The following is an 18,049-nucleotide window of genomic DNA, read 5'->3' on the forward strand; positions in this document are numbered from 1 at the left end:
AGTGTTTCTGTGTTTATGTCTTTGTGCTTTTGTTGGCGTCTCTATGAGTGAGTGTGTATTTCTTTTCTGTGGGTCTCTCTGTGAGTGTGTGTGTGTGTGTCTTTATGTGTTTTGTCTCTCTGTCTGTATGTCTTTGTGTGTTTTGCTGTCTATGTGGGTGTTTCCTTGGGTGTATGTGCGAGTTTGTGTGTGTCCATTGTCTGTTCCTTTTGACCTTACTACTGAGTTCTGTGTTTGTGTGTTACTACCTTCACATTTCCAAGTTTGACTACAGTTAAGAATAAAGTGCATATACGTTTTAGTCACTTGGTCGAAAATTGCACATGTCAAAAGGGGGGGGGGGGGAGAAAACCTGATCATTGGTTAAGGGCCCCCAAAATGTCTAGTGGCAGACCTGCCCCTCAGGAGATATTAACCCTTGATTCTATACAGATAAAAGGAGTCACACTGTGACCATGTCTTCTTGGGTTATCATACATGTATAAAAAATAAAACGATCTTACCAGAATTTATGCCGTGGAAAAGTAACACGGTCCTTAAAGTTTGAGAGATAGTAGCATTGCTTCTGACATGGACTTGAGTGAAGAAAGTAGGCAGCGAAACTCGTCAACGCTGATTGCTTATAGAGCTGTTAATATGAGTCGGGATGGTTTTGCAGAAAGACTCTCCCTGCATCTCTGGACTCTAACTTTCATCCATGCTCTCATTGAGAGGCTGACAGGACTACTTAAAACTCCAGTCCCATCTCGAAGAGTACTATCCTCCATAACAGACTACTCCGAAATCTTCTAACACTTCTCTGCCAACCTCCTGTGACGAAAGGCAAAGAATGACTGGGGTTATGAGGAAGTGGGAGAGGTATTTAAGCCTTTGGCTGGGGTGTCTTTGCCTCCTCCTTGTGGCCAGGTTCAGTATTTCCCACAAGTAAGGAATGCAGTTGTGGACTCTTCCCATATTAAGAAGGAAAGGGACGTGCGCTAACCCAACAAACGTTAACCTAACGTGTGCAGCCCCAATGCGCAAAAAAACTAAGCACACCAAGAAAGTGACACCCACAAAACAACAAGGGAATAGTGAAAAGGAACAGTTCCAGGGCTATATATATTAGCAAACATATAAACAACTTTAAAAAGGGACCAAAACATAGCTAAATAAGTGTCTAAATGTTAATAAAAAGATACTTACCGATAGACACTCGTCCACCAGCAATCAAGCAGCAGACAGCAAAACCAGTACAGAAATATATCAGCAAAGGTTATGGAACAGGAGAATATTGTAGATCCATAAAGGAAGGGGAAAGACCAATTATAGAGGGTTTATGAAAAATTTCCCATGAGGTGAAAAAAGAATCGTAAACCATACCCCATATGCATCCCTCTGACAAGCACTTTACTCTCAGGGGAAACCAGGCCTCAATATAGACTGAAAACCCCTCTCTCTGAAATATCAAATGCACGTCTTCATTCTTCAACCACCTCCAGGGGAGGCAAAGTAAAGAATGGTATATGTGTGAGGTGGGAAGGGTTTTATATAGCTCTTGGGGTTTGGGAATCTTTACCTACAACTAGTGGTAGAGAAGAGTAATTCCCAAGAGTAAAGGGTCGTGGACTCTCACCACCTGTATAAAAGAAACTACATTTATATGAAACTTTTAAAATTAGAAGACACAACATTAGATGCTAAGAAAAAATGTAATGTATAGAGATCAAATAACTGGAATGCCTTCAAATGTGTTTCTTATACAGACAAATTTAGAATTCACATAAAATGTTGCAAACAAAAAAACCTGAAAAAATATTTAATGCATAGCCACAAAGTAAAGTGTTTTCATATATATATATATATATATATATATATATATATATATATATATATATATATATATATATATAGCGTAATGTAAGGAACTAATAGTTATTCTGTACTGGTTCTCACCTTTCTCAGCTTCTGTGTTCAGGGAAAATAATTTCTTAACCACAGGTTCCAAATCTTCTTTAGCAGTCTTGGTGGAGGGACATGTCAGATGAACTAAATCTGCAAACAAAATATTTCATCATAAATTTAACATTACATTCTTATAATCAGATTCATTCATTCAAATGTAAGCAATTACAGAGCATGGCAAAGTTTTCTGTTGGGTACTAGTGATAACTTTTACATATTGTACGCTTAACCCTTAGATATTAGTTATGATAAAAAATTGTTATTAATATATTTCGATAATGTATTTTTTGTATGGTAGTAAGACTATGTAACAAAAAAAAAAAAAAGAATCGGCATCAGTCATTCCATATGAAATAATTTTTTTTTTTATTTTTATTTTTTTTTTTTTAAATTGGTAGTACTTTCTATCACCCTTTTTGAGTAAAACCCCACATTTTTTTATTTTTTAAAAAAATGTTCTCCTGGGATAAAGGTAATTACTTGTTGCAAGGTTAGCATAAAATCTCCTTTTCAGGGCGTGTGATTTGTTGAGCATTTGTAACTCTATTGCTGTCTAAATATTCTACATTTATAGGCCTTCAAAATTCAGTGCTAGTAACAAATTGATATTTTTTCTGTTGATAACCATTGTTTATATTTAACTTCTTCGTAGATTTCATATTCTTTAATCTCTTTCATGACGACTTTACAAACCTGTTGAATAACGGGCCGTTTTTCACAGTTGGACAACATGCACTATTTACCTCACAAAGGCATCATAGTAAAAAGTTCCTTGTAATCAAGTTTTGTTTTTATAACCCTTAGCATGATTTTAACAATTTGTGGCGCGATCAAATATGTTGTGTAATTGTCAGCGCAACTGCTGAAACCCACGTTTGCCCGTAAGTTCACCTTGCACATCAGGTGAATCACATAACACATGCCGCCATATGATATACTGGCGTAAGTAGGTCAAATTGGTGAGGTTCAGAAATATGCGCAACTACACATTTCTGGCATTGCAAGTAATTTACACCAGAATATTGCACGTGTAAGTTAAAAATAAAGAGTTGTTTTTTTATGTTCTATTCACACGTAAAAATCAAAACCGAAAGAAATTAATAAACCGACTAGGGCTGCAACTAACTATTATTTTCAAAATCTATTAATAAGCCTATTATTTTTTTCGATTAATCGACTAATCGGATAAAAAGGAAAAATATATTTTTCTCACCAATATTTACAATAAAATCCAAGCTTTTTTGCCTGCAACAGAGAAGAGGCGCTAAGATCGTGTTGAGGTGCCTGAGATGCATAATTAGGGTTTTGCCCATTTCACCAAAGTGGGGTATTTAACTTTTTTAACTCTCCACCAATGCAAGTGGCCTCTTAAAGTAAGCCTGGACTTCATTCTAACATAAAAAATATGTTGAATATCTATATGCAATAGTAAATAACCAGCTATAAGGTTAGGGAAAAAAATATCTAGTCCACTCTTAAAATAACAGATATATACTTAGATGTTGAATTTGGCACATATTCCAATAAATTAAAAATATAAAAAAAACAAAAAAAGTCAAAAGTGCTAAGTACAGGTAGCCCTCAGTTTACGCCGGGGTTAGGTTCCAAAAGGAATGGTTGTAAATCGAAACCGTTGTAAATTGAAACCCAGTTTATAATGTAAGTCAATGGGAAGTGAGGGAGTTAGGTTCCAGGCCCCTCTAAAAATTGACATAAGTAACACCTAATACATTATTTTTAAAGCTTTGAAATGAAGACTTTAAATGCGAAACAGCATTATTAACCTAATCAAATAGATTGTATCATCATCAAACTAAGTTTAATGAACAAAAACATTTGCTAAACCGCACCTAATAAAATTATCACACAAACACAGACTGTATCATCATCAATCTAAGTTTAATGAACAAAAACAAAATAATCACACAACAGACTGCATCATCATCAAACTAAGTTTTTTTTTAAACTTTTATTTATAACCAATAAAGGGTGCAAAGTTACAAGTTGCATCATCGGCCCACCTCGCAGGGTGAGCCAAAAAAAAGAGAAGCAGATATAACAATACAAGCAGTTGTGATTTCATGCAATAATATATATGTAGCTTTGAAATTTACCATAGGTCGATCTAATAGATATCAGCTTGCACCACAATATTGGGGTTTTTAATATTATTAACAAACAACCAAACAAACAAACATAAAACAGGGGAGACGGAAGGGGGAGGGGGGAGGATGTCAGGGGAGAAGGGCGGGTAGAGTGGTAAGGGATGGGGGGAACACAGCAAGTGTATACAGTCATATAAAGCACATTCCCGCGTGCCTCACACAGCAATCCATGGCACAGCGTGTTAACATTGGTACAATATTAGATCAGTAATAGTGTTGGACTATTTATATTGGTGAAGACTTTTTAAGTTTATGGTATATCATATTGCTCATGAGAAATGTTAGAAGAGAAGTGTGTGTACTTCAGGAGAGTATTAGCAAAATAAAGTAACATTCCAAAATTTCCAAACATTAGAACAGTAAACACAACTACGAAAGTGTAACTCTCATAATTCAAACATGCAACTGTGCGGTCCTCAGACAACATAAATTTAGCTGGTAGGCCATGTGAGTTCAATGAGAATGAGAGGGTCTGTAATAAAAGCTACAGAGAAACTGTTGGTATAAAATAAGGACACTTGATGCGTTTGCTGACATTTTGGGCAGAATATAGAGTTGGCATTTATACCTAATAATAAGGGCAAGGGCTAGGCCCGTGGAAACATTAGAACAGTAACGTGCTGTAGTCATGTAGGGGTTGATTTTATTCAGCTGCTATAATTAATGTAGCGACCTGTGTCACCCAGCCCTGATACGATACTAGTGCTCATGGGAGACGTTAAGAGGGAAGTGTATGTACCTCAGGAGAGTAGGTATTAACAAACTACAATAACATTCCGTGATTTCCAGATATCAAAACAGCCAACAAACTACTAAGAGAGCTGCAGGCATACAGTGGGGGAACTTGATAAACATGCTGACATAATTAGACAAAATATAGGGTAGATACTTATATGCAATGCCAAGGGCAAGGGTTAAGCCCACAGAACATTAAAGCAGTAACGTACTGCAATCGTGTAGGGGTTAAGTTTATTCAGAATAATGTGGCAACATATGTCACCCAACTCTGATATGATATTAATGATAATATATACATTGCCAGTCTAGTCTGGAAAATATTGCAATGGTTTATAGAATGAAAACAAACAAATGGCCAGCTCCCAATCTAGTTCATATGTTTCTGCAAAGTTAGAGGGCAGTGGAGAGATTCAGTGCATGTCTAGTCATGACTGGCCAGGCTTTGATATTTTACAACCTAAGTAACATAGCTGTTAAGCAGGGATTCGTGCAGGTTGGTATATTTCAGCTGGGTTACAAAGTAGAATCAAAGGCCTCTCTAATTTTGTGTATTTCTAATCATGGTACGTTCTAAAATGTGCAGATCAACACTGGCGAGCAATAAATAGTGCATAAGTGTCCTAGAGGACGGCATGTGTGTCAAGATTCAACACCCTAGATCACCCAGAGTAATGTCCCGTTAAATAAAGGTAGAAACTGGGCACCTTTAATGTGAGAGGTAACTACATATACAATGACAGGCAGTTCAGCATTTACTTCCAGATTTTGACGGCATAATAAGCAAGGTATAGTAAGGCATATAAGTAGATAGTCAGGCCCTTTTAAATCATAGTATCAATTAATATATACTCTGCTAGGTTTTGTGGGTAAGATTTTGGCGTAAAATCTATCTTTATGTCAATAGCCAATTCAAGGTTATGCCTGATGTATGTATCTCAGAGAAAACATAAACTGTAGTTATATTAGGGAAGCTTAGTTGCGACCTGTTATACTGCATGAGCACCATCTGCAGTGACTATTAGTGACCAGATCTACCTTTGAGGTGCCGTTTCAGAGGGGAGTCTCTCAGTGTGCATTCAATACAACAGACGGTTAGCAAACCTAAAATAATAAAGTTACAGCAAACCACATATACAGCAGTAACACGCAGCAGAACCAAATCTACATTTCTATGGTGTGAAGCGAGTTATGGCAACTGCTATTCAGTAGATATATTTATGGGGTGAGAATAAATTATTTAAGTTAGATATTCTACAGACAGTTAGAACCATACACGTATATAACATAATACACACAAAAGAACAAGCCCAGTCGAGGCAATTACTAACAAGTTTGCATTAAAGTTGTGTGGCAACCTCAGTCCATATAACCACTCCGCTGTTCATTTAGCAAGAGACGTGTACAATGTGGAACTAATGGACTGATAGCAAACGTGCATGGATATTGAAGTGAGGTTGTCAAGGTCCACATCGCACTATAAGACTTTAGATTTGATATTTTTCCATGAGTAAGTAGGTTAACTGTGGATTCGCATTATCAAAACGGGCTTTAAAGAAACCGGAATGTCTGTAGAGTCAGATACTGTTTTCCATTGAAGCATATGTGTCACTGCGAGTTCTAAGTCAACAATTATGATTATAAAATGCTGTTTTTTGCAGCGGGTCACCTCTTATGAGAACGCAGATAGGTAAGTTGACCCGGCTTTAACCATATATTCAGCCGATGCCCATTGACATGCGAGTATTCTTTACAGAGACCTCTCTCTGAAAACTGGGGCTATCGGTGTTAGCGGTCAGCTCCGGTTCAGGTACGTAGGCTAGCTGAGACACTGATTGTGGTCCTTGGCGCTGCACTCCGCTATATTCCACTTGGCCAGTATGCTGATCGGTTTTGCCGGGTGAATATCTTATCAGGTTGTCGGCATAAGAGCAGGACTGTGAACGACCTGTGACACAGACTGCAAAGCCGTGAGCGCTCCCCTTTCCACAGCGTGCAGGGAATCTTGAGGTCCGGTGTATCTTTGTTGAAATGAATTTGGGGTGAGTCAGTGTTTGGAAGATAATTAAGTCGTCTTTTCTCCCCTCTGCCAACCTGACTAGATGTAGCAGGAAAGGGGAATATGGCCCCTCCGCCTGTGCCGCAGTGCCGGTGTCCAAAATGCCTTCACTCTGAAAATTTGGTGAAGGCTGTAGAAGTGCAACTGGACAAGTGAGTATCGCATTGGTGTATTCGGGTGCGCAGAGCTCTCGCACTTCACAGAGGAGTTCCCCCATAGCTGTTGTTAAGGAATCCAATATTGGAGTAAAAAACAGAATTTATGTTTACCTGATAAATTACTTTCTCCAACGGTGTGTCCGGTCCACGGCGTCATCCTTACTTGTGGGATATTCTCTTCCCCAACAGGAAATGGCAAAGAGCCCAGCAAAGCTGGTCACATGATCCCTCCTAGGCTCCGCCTACCCCAGTCATTCGACCGACGTTAAGGAGGAATATTTGCATAGGAGAAACCATATGGTACCGTGGTGACTGTAGTTAAAGAAAATAAATTACCAGGGCGGGCCGTGGACCGGACACACCGTTGGAGAAAGTAATTTATCAGGTAAACATAAATTCTGTTTTCTCCAACATAGGTGTGTCCGGTCCACGGCGTCATCCTTACTTGTGGGAACCAATACCAAAGCTTTAGGACACGGATGAAGGGAGGGAGCAAATCAGGTCACCTAAATGGAAGGCACCACGGCTTGCAAAACCTTTCTCCCAAAAATAGCCTCAGAAGAAGCAAAAGTATCAAACTTGTAAAATTTGGTAAAAGTGTGCAGTGAAGACCAAGTCGCTGCCCTACATATCTGATCAACAGAAGCCTCGTTCTTGAAGGCCCATGTGGAAGCCACAGCCCTAGTGGAATGAGCTGTGATTCTTTCGGGAGGCTGCCGTCCGGCAGTCTCGTAAGCCAATCTGATGATGCTTTTAATCCAAAAAGAGAGAGAGGTAGAAGTTGCTTTTTGACCTCTCCTTTTACCGGAATAAACAACAAACAAGGAAGATGTTTGTCTAAAATCCTTTGTAGCATCTAAATAGAATTTTAGAGCGCGAACAACATCCAAATTGTGCAACAAACGTTCCTTCTTTGAAACTGGTTTCGGACACAGAGAAGGTACGATAATCTCCTGGTTAATGTTTTTGTTAGAAACAACTTTTGGAAGAAAACCAGGTTTAGTACGTAAAACCACCTTATCTGCATGGAACACCAGATAAGGAGGAGAACACTGCAGAGCAGATAATTCTGAAACTCTTCTAGCAGAAGAAATTGCAACTAAAAACAAAACTTTCCAAGATAATAACTTAATATCAACGGAATGCAAGGGTTCAAACGGAACCCCCTGAAGAACTGAAAGAACTAAATTGAGACTCCAAGGAGGAGTCAAAGGTTTGTAAACAGGCTTAATTCTAACCAGAGCCTGAACAAAGGCTTGAACATCTGGCACAGCGGCCAGCTTTTTGTGAAGTAACACAGACAAGGCAGAAATCTGTCCCTTCAGGGAACTTGCAGATAATCCTTTTTCCAATCCTTCTTGAAGGAAGGATAGAATCCTAGGAATCTTAACCTTGTCCCAAGGGAATCCTTTAGATTCACACCAACAGATATATTTTTTCCAAATTTTGTGGTAAATCTTTCTAGGTACAGGCTTTCTGGCCTGAACAAGAGTATCGATAACAGAATCTGAGAATCCTCGCTTCGATAAGATCAAGCGTTCAATCTCCAAGCAGTCAGCTGGAGTGAAACCAGATTCGGATGTTCGAACGGACCCTGAACAAGAAGGTCTCGTCTCAAAGGTAGCTTCCAAGGAGGAGCCGATGACATATTCACCAGATCTGCGTACCAAGTCCTGCGTGGCCACGCAGGAGCTATCAAGATCACCGACGCCCTCTCCTGATTGATCCTGGCTACCAGCCTGGGGATGAGAGGAAACGGCGGGAACACATAAGCTAGTTTGAAGGTCCAAGGTGCTACTAGTGCATCCACTAGAGCCGCCTTGGGATCCCTGGATCTGGACCCGTAGCAAGGAACTTTGAAGTTCTGACGAGAGGCCATCAGATCCATGTCTGGAATGCCCCACAGCTGAGTGACTTGGGCAAAGATTTCCGGATGGAGTTCCCACTCCCCCGGATGCAATGTCTGACGACTCAGAAAATCCGCTTCCCAATTTTCCACTCCTGGGATGTGGATAGCAGACAGGTGGCAGGAGTGAGACTCCGCCCATAGAATGATTTTGGTCACTTCTTCCATCGCCAGGGAACTCCTTGTTCCCCCCTGATGGTTGATGTACGCAACAGTTGTCATGTTGTCTGATTGAAACCGTATGAACTTGGCCCTCGCTAGCTGAGGCCAAGCCTTGAGAGCATTGAATATCGCTCTCAGTTCCAGAATATTTATCGGTAGAAGAGATTCTTCCCGAGACCAAAGACCCTGAGCTTTCAGGGATCCCCAGACCGCGCCCCAGCCCATCAGACTGGCGTCGGTCGTGACAATGACCCACTCTGGTCTGCGGAATGTCATCCCTCGTGACAGGTTGTCCAGGGACAGCCACCAACGGAGTGAGTCTCTGGTCCTCTGATTTACTTGTATCTTCGGAGACAAGTCTGTATAGTCCCCATTCCACTGACTGAGCATGCACAGTTGTAATGGTCTTAGATGAATGCGTGCAAAAGGAACTATGTCCATTGCCGCTACCATCAACCCGATCACTTCCATGCACTGAGCTATGGAAGGAAGAGGAACGGAATGAAGTATCCGACAAGAGTCTAGAAGCTTTGTTTTTCTGGCCTCTGTCAGAAAAATCCTCATTTCTAAGGAGTCTATTATTGTTCCCAAGAAGGGAACCCTTGTTGACGGAGATAGAGAACTCTTTTCCACGTTCACTTTCCATCCGTGAGATCTGAGAAAGGCCAGGACAATGTCCGTGTGAGCCTTTGCTTGAGGAAGGGACGACGCTTGAATCAGAATGTCGTCCAAGTAAGGTACTACAGCAATGACCCTTGGTCTTAGCACAGGTAGAAGGGACCCTAGTACCTTTGTGAAAATCCTTGGAGCAGTGGCTAATCCGAAAGGAAGCGCCACGAACTGGTAATGTTTGTCCAGGAATGCGAACCTCAGGAACCGATGATGTTCCTTGTGGATAGGAATATGTAGATACGCATCCTTTAAATCCACCGTGGTCATGAATTGACCTTCCTGGATGGAAGGAAGAATAGTTCGAATGGTTTCCATCTTGAACGATGGAACCTTGAGAAACTTGTTTAAGATCTTGAGATCTAAGATTGGTCTGAACGTTCCCTCTTTTTTGGGAACTATAAACAGATTGGAGTAGAACCCCATCCCTTGTTCTCTTAATGGAACGGGATGAATCACTCCCATTTTTAACAGGTCTTCTACACAATGTAAGAATGCCTGTCTTTTTATGTGGTCTGAAGACAACTGAGACCTGTGGAACCTCCCCCTTGGGGGAAGTCCCTTGAATTCCAGAAGATAACCTTGGGAGACTATTTCTAGCGCCCAAGGATCCAGAACATCTCTTGCCCAAGCCTGAGCGAAGAGAGAGAGTCTGCCCCCCACCAGATCCGGTCCCGGATCGGGGGCCAACATTTCATGCTGTCTTGGTAGCAGTGGCAGGTTTCTTGGCCTGCTTTCCCTTGTTCCAGCCTTGCATTGGTCTCCAAGCTGGCTTGGCTTGAGAAGTATTACCCTCTTGCTTAGAGGACGTAGCACTTTGGGCTGGTCCGTTTCTACGAAAGGGACGAAAATTAGGTTTATTTTTTGCCTTGAAAGGCCGATCCTGAGGAAGGGCGTGGCCCTTACCCACAGTGATATCCGAGATAATCTCTTTCAAGTCAGGGCCAAACAGCGTTTTCCCCTTGAAAGGAATGTTAAGTAGCTTGTTCTTGGAAGACGCATCAGCCGACCAAGATTTCAACCAAAGCGCTCTGCGCGCCACAATAGCAAACCCAGAATTCTTAGCCGCTAACCTAGCCAATTGCAAAGTGGCGTCTAGGGTGAAAGAATTAGCCAATTTGAGAGCATTGATTCTGTCCATAATCTCCTCATAAGGAGGAGAATCACTGTCGACCGCCTTTATCAGCTCATCGAACCAGAAACATGCGGCTGTAGCGACAGGGACAACGCATGAAATTGGTTGTAGAAGGTAACCCTGCTGAACAAACATCTTTTTAAGCAAACCTTCTAATTTTTTATCCATAGGATCTTTGAAAGCACAACTATCCTCTATGGGTATAGTGGTGCGTTTGTTTAAAGTGGAAACCGCTCCCTCGACCTTGGGGACTGTCTGCCATAAGTCCTTTCTGGGGTCGACCATAGGAAACAATTTTTTAAATATGGGGGGAGGGACGAAAGGAATACCGGGCCTTTCCCATTCTTTATTAACAATGTCCGCCACCCGCTTGGGTATAGGAAAAGCTTCTGGGAGCCCCGGCACCTCTAGGAACTTGTCCATTTTACATAGTTTCTCTGGGATGACCAACTTGTCACAATCATCCAGAGTGGATAATACCTCCTTAAGCAGAATGCGGAGATGTTCCAACTTAAATTTAAATGCAATCACATCAGGTTCAGCTTGTTGAGAAATGTTCCCTGAATCAGTAATTTCTCCCTCAGACAAAACCTCCCTGGCCCCATCAGACTGAGTTAGGGGCCCTTCAGAAATATTAATATCAGCGTTGTCATGCTCTTCAGTATCTAAAACAGAGCAGTCGCGCTTACGCTGATAAGTGTTCATTTTGGCTAAAATGTTTTTGACAGAATTATCCATTACAGCCGTTAATTGTTGCATAGTAAGGAGTATTGGCGCGCTAGATGTACTAGGGGCCTCCTGAGTGGGCAAGACTCGTGTAGACGAAGGAGGGAATGATGCAGTACCATGCTTACTCCCCTCACTTGAGGAATCATCTTGGGCATCATTGTCATTGTCACATAAATCACATTTATTTAAATGAATAGGAATTCTGGCTTCCCCACATTCAGAACACAGTCTATCTGGTAGTTCAGACATGTTAAACAGGCATAAACTTGATAACAAGTACAAAAAACGTTTTAAAATAAAACCGTTACTGTCACTTTAAATTTTAAACTGAACACACTTTATTACTGCAAATGCGAAAAAACATGAAGGAATTGTTCAAAATTCACCAAATTTTCACCACAGTGTCTTAAAGCCTTAAAAGTATTGCACACCAATTTTGGAAGCTTTAACGGAACCGGAGCCGTTTTGAACTTTAACCCCTTTACAGTCCCTGGTATCTGCTTTGCTGAGACCCAACCAAGCCCCAAGGGGAATACGATACCAAATGACGCCTTCAGAAAGTCTTTTCTAAGTATCAGAGCTCCTCTCACATGCGACTGCATGCCATGCCTCTCAAAAACAAGTGCGCAACACCGGCGCGAAAATGAGGCTCTGCCTATGCTTTGGGAAAGCCCCTAAAGAATAAGGTGTCTAAAACAGTGCCTGCCGATATTATTATATCAAAATACCCGGATAAAATGATTCCTCAAGGCTAAATATGTGTTAATAATCAATCGATTTAGCCCAAAAAAAGTCTACAGTCTAAATAAGCCCTTTTTGAAGCCCTTATTTACAATCGTAATAAACATGGCTTACCGGATCCCAGAGGGAAAATGACAGCTTCCAGCATTACATCGTCTTGTTAGAATGTGTCATACCTCAAGCAGCAAGAGACTGCTCACTGTTCCCCCAACTGAAGTTAATTGCTCTCAACAGTCCTGTGTGGAACAGCCATGGATTTTAGTGACGGTTGCTAAAATTATTTTCCTCATACAAACAGAAATCTTCATCTCTTTTCTGTTTCTGAGTAAATAGTACATACCAGCACTATTTCAAAATAACAAACTCTTGATTGAATAATAAAAACTACAGTTAAACACTAAAAAACTCTAAGCCATCTCCGTGGAGATGTTGCCTGTACAACGGCAAAGAGAATGACTGGGGTAGGCGGAGCCTAGGAGGGATCATGTGACCAGCTTTGCTGGGCTCTTTGCCATTTCCTGTTGGGGAAGAGAATATCCCACAAGTAAGGATGACGCCGTGGACCGGACACACCTATGTTGGAGAAAAGTGTATTAGGGCCTCGGTAATGTGCGCCATCTTGTACAACAGATTGTGCACGTCTGCAAGTCCACAAGTAAATTTCAACTTTCAATGCCTTCACGGAGGCCAGGAGTTGTGACGTCCTGATCCCAATGTTTTCCCGGGCACAGATATTGCCAAGGGAGGTATGGATGGCTAGAGATTTTACCACGCTGCACTCAAAATCAGGATTCAGTCACGGAGCCTTGTGTAGCTGTGGCCATCTTGGTGAGCCGCCTACCGGAAGTCCATCAAACTAAGTTTAATGAAGAAAAACGTTTTTTTACTTGCATTTTTCTGCAGCTAAGGGAAGTGGCTGCTAAATCTTGTTCCTTTAAAAACGGCTCCATTGCTCAGGTCTGGTTATACACTGATTAATGTCAGCCTGCCTGTGTTTAATCACACAACAGACTGTATCATCATCAAACTAAGTTTAATTAAGAAAAACGTTTTTTTACTTGCCTTTTTCTGCAAACAGTTCTCTGCATTGAGTCTGCAGCTAAGGGAAGTGGCTGCTAGATCTTGTTCCTTTGAAAGCTGATCCATTGATCATGTCTGGCTTGCTTTTCTTTGCATGTGCTTGCTGCAACACAAGCGGACAGCTCCACCTACTGGCTATTTTAATGTATGCATGTGCTAATGCTTTCAATAGCAGTCAATGCTTTTCAATAGCAAAAAAAAGGGCGTTATTCTGAAACGGCGCAAATTGAACCGTCGTAAACCGAGGGCCACCTGTACTATATATAATAATCGTTTATGAAAATAGTTGTCAACTAATCTCATAATCGATTAGTTGGTTTGCAATTAGCTGGTCTGTGAAAAGCACCAGCTGCTTCACTCCAATGAGCTCCTGCACATGGTATTGTGTTTTATAGTTATGCCCTTAGCCCAAAGGATGTTTACAGACTTTTTACTTTTCTGAATAATAAAAGTTTAAATTCACTTGAGTGTCTCTAAGTTTACAACTACTCCTGGCTTATGTGCAACCCAGAAATAATAGCAATCATTATTCGGATTGTTTATATTAAATCAGGTGATTTGTGACTATGCTTTGCATGATATAGTGCAGAGCTTGTCATTTACACCTAGCCCTAGATTGATGGGAGTTATTTGAATTGATGTGCACTATTATATGTTTGCACAATTTTTAGCGGATTGCTTGCTAATATATATGAACTATATAGATAATTGTGTAAGGCTTTGTCCTGTTATTGATATATATTGTACTTTCGACTTTTTTGTTTCTTAATATTTTGAATTAAAAGTAATATGTACCAAATTCAACCTCTAAGTATTATGGCTGTTAATTTAAGAGCAGACTAGATATTTTTTCCCTAACCTTATAGCTGGCTATTTACCATTGCATATAGATATTCAACATATTTTTTATGTTAGAATTAAGTCGAGGCTTACTTTAAGAGGTCACTTACATTGGTGAAATGGGCATAACCCTATTTATGCATCTCAGGCACCTCAACAGCATCTGAGCGTCTCTTCTGTGTTGCAGGCAAAATAGCTAGGATGTTATTGTAAATATAGGGGAGAAAAATATATTTTTTCCTTTTTATTCAATTAATCGAAAAAATAATCGGCCGATAAATCGATTTTGAAGATAATCCTTAGTTGCAGCCCTAGCTGCAAACAGATAATCGTGCACATTAATTCAAATAACTCCCATCAATATAGGGCTAGGTGTAAATGCCAAGCTTGGCACTATCATGCAAAGCATAGTCACAAATCACCTGATTTAATATAAACAATGCAAATAATGATTGCTATTATTTCTGGGTTGCACATAAGCCAGGAATAGTTGTAAACTTACAGGGACACTCAAGTAAATTTAAACTTTCATTATTCAGAAAAGTAAAAAAGTCTGTAAACATCCTTTAGGCTAAGGGCATAACTATAAAACACAATACCATGTGCAGGAGCTCATTGGAGTGAAGCAGCTGCTGCTGTGCACAGACCAACTAATTGCATACCAACTAATCGATGAGATTCGTTGACAACTATTTTCAAAATCGATTATTATCATTTATATCGATAAGTTGTTGCAGCCCTAAAACCGACACTTTAAAACGCCATTCACACCCCTATATAAACCCATGGGTAACCGCCATATTTTGGGTGTGTTTGGATTGTTTTTTGAGTTACAACACAGGGCCAAGGAGTGGAGGTATAGACTGAGAGAAGCAAACACTGTAGAGTTAGTTAGGATTTGATTGAGGAGGAGTAGGACATTTACAAATATTTGTACATGTATATATGTGTGGCTGAAATGTATGTGAGCTCGCATGTGTTAGGTGTTTGTTAAGCCTTCCAGGGACTTACGCAGCTTTTTTTTTTTTACTGTGTGCAAGGGTTGCAGCGCCTACCTATGTGTAGCGAGCTGAAAATGGAGTAAAATATATCCATTCTGAGCACGTAAGTCCATGCGCTGCCTTTGTGATACTGAATGCCGACGCCAGTTCTATGTTAGTCTATGGGAGTAAAAAATCTGCATGCCATTTATGAGAGAGCCAGTCTACTCTCCAAACTGCAAGGCAAGCATTAGTTGTAACAAGTTCAAACCAGCGGGTACATGCCTAAAAGGGCAAGGCAAGCTTTGGGCAACCAGTTCAAACCTGCTGAGTATTTCTGCAACCAGATGTAGAAAGCACTACCCAGTTTTCAGAAAAATAAAAAATGGTGCAGCAACCTGCATTTGTATATTTGACATGGAATGATCCGCATTCATTACAATGGACACACCCAAAACAGAGCATTAATATCCCTACCCTCTCAGTTGTTCAAGCCAAGGATAAGGAAAAGTAGAGAGACATAAGGGGTAAAGAGGTGCCATAAGACTGCCGCCACTACACTATTTCAGGGAGGTATTGTGGACTTTCACTGCCAAGAAAGATAAGAATTTATCAGGTGACCACAAATTATATTTTCTTTCTAATGGCAGTGAGAGTCCACGAATTCTATTCCAATAACCTATGGGAAACCAATAACCAAGCTGTGGAGTTAACAAAAAAATTACGGAGGAAAGGTAGGGAATTAAGTCCTAAGTACTAGGCACCACCGCTTTAAGAACCTTTCTCCCAAAATATGCCTCTGCTGAGGCAAAAACATCAGATCGGTAACATTTTGTGAAAGTATGAAATGAAGACCAGGTAGCAGCCTTACATATCTGTTTAACTGAAGCCTCAATCTTGAAGGCCCAGGAAGAAGAAACCACACGAGTAGAATGTGCCTTAATCCGTGATGGAGGCTGCTGACCCATTTCAATATAAGCCATGCGAATCACAGTTCTAAACCAGAAGGATAGGGTAATAGCTGTGGCTTTCTGACCCATGCGCTTCCAGAGAACAGGATGAACAAGGAAGATGACTGACTAAATTCCTTCGTAGCATGAAGATAACATCTAGATTATGCAACAACCTCTCCTTGGAAAAAGAGGGATTGGGACAAAAGAATGGAACAACAATTTCCTGATTGATATTGTGAGTTGAGACAACCTTAGGTAAAAACCCCATCTCTGTCCAAAGTACAGCCTTTTCCGAAAGGAACACTAGATAAGGCAGATCACACAGGAGGGCAGACAATTCTGATGCTCTACAAGCAGAGGAAATGGCTTACAAAAACAACACTTGCATAGGCTCAAATGGAGCCTGTTGAAAAACTCTAAGAACAAGATTAAGGCTTCATGGAGGAGCAATAGGTTTTAAAAAAAGATGGAATTCTAGTAACAGCTTGAACGACTAAACATCTGGCAAACGAGTCAAACTCTTATACAACAAAACAGAAAGAGCAGAAATCTGACCTTTAAGAGAACTAGCCGACCAGCACTTCTCCAAACCATCCTGCAGAAACTGAAGAATTTGTGGAGTCTTCACCTTGTGCAAAGGAATCCCACGCTCCTCGCACCAAGACATATAAGTCTTCCACACCTTCAATCACTGTCTCACAGAATCTCTCTTAGACAAAACTATTCGTTCAATTTCCATGCAGTCAGCCACAGAGAATCTAGATTTTGCTAGAATGGACCCTGAGCCAGAGGCAACCGCCATGGAGGAGCAGACTACATTCTCACTAGGGCTGCATAACAAGTCCTACATGGCCACACAGGTGCTAACAGGATCACTGAAATTCCCTCCTGCTTGATTCAAGATATTATTCGAGGGAGCAGAAAAATTGGAAGAAAATGATACACTAGATTGAAATGCCAAGGAACTGCTAGAGCGTCCACCTTAGGGACAGTATTCCACACTTCAAAATGGCTGTCCGGTAGAGGAATTATTCTCTTAAAGCTTGGAGAAGGAGAAAAGGGGACACCAGGTTTTTTCCACTCTGTTATAATGTCCGCCACCAATGAAGGAACAGGAAATACTTCAGAAGTTTTCAACTTAGGTTTAAATACCATATCTAATTTAAGTACCTGTTATTCCTTAGACTGAGGTATAGCTAGCGTGCTTAACACCTCTTTAAGTAAATACCTTAGGTAATTTTAAATCTAAAATTTATGTCCTCAGAATCCCTTTCGGATTCTGCAGAGGAGTTAGAGGATGAAAGTTCTCCTTCAGAACTAGCCGAGGAATTGTCAACGTCAGAAAGCTGCAAATGGCTGTCCGCTGCAGCTCCAACAGAACTGCTGGTCCTGGACTCAGAGGAACAGTGTTTAAAGTGATTGTAAAGCTGCACTGTTTTCTTTGATTGTACATGAAGCCCGTCCGTATGTGAGCATAGCTGCTATGTTTTTTTATGTTATATTTTAATCTAAATATATCACAATGTTATAAAAATGTTTAATTACCGTGCCTCGCTACTCCTATCAGCGACTTCCTGCTCAAAGATATCATTATAGTAGAGAGCGGTCCCACCCACTCCCTACGTCACAACTTTAGGTTTGCTCCTGTGCCGGGATAAGGGCCGTCATTTGCGGTTATAATACTGGCATATCTGGGCCTACTGAGGTCTGCGAGTCTGCAGAATGTCCAGGGGTAGATTGGGGTGGTGGGAAATGAGACTGCAGATCAGATGTAAGGCAAGAATTACATAATT

General features: G+C 40.8%; 1 protein-coding gene across 1 annotated transcript in view; it reads right to left on the reverse strand.

Moving 5' to 3' along the window:
• CHM (CHM Rab escort protein) overlaps nt 1–18,049 on the reverse strand; it is a 341,597-nt gene that overhangs the window by 71,470 nt on the left and 252,078 nt on the right. Inside the window, exon 13 of the mRNA XM_053715047.1 lies at nt 1,936–2,034. Within this exon, the coding sequence (XP_053571022.1) occupies nt 1,936–2,034 (99 nt within the window). The remainder of the gene's footprint in view (nt 1–1,935; nt 2,035–18,049) is intronic.

Source organism: Bombina bombina, chromosome 1 (genome assembly GCF_027579735.1).
Source record: "Bombina bombina isolate aBomBom1 chromosome 1, aBomBom1.pri, whole genome shotgun sequence".
NCBI lineage: Eukaryota > Metazoa > Chordata > Amphibia > Anura > Bombinatoridae > Bombina > Bombina bombina.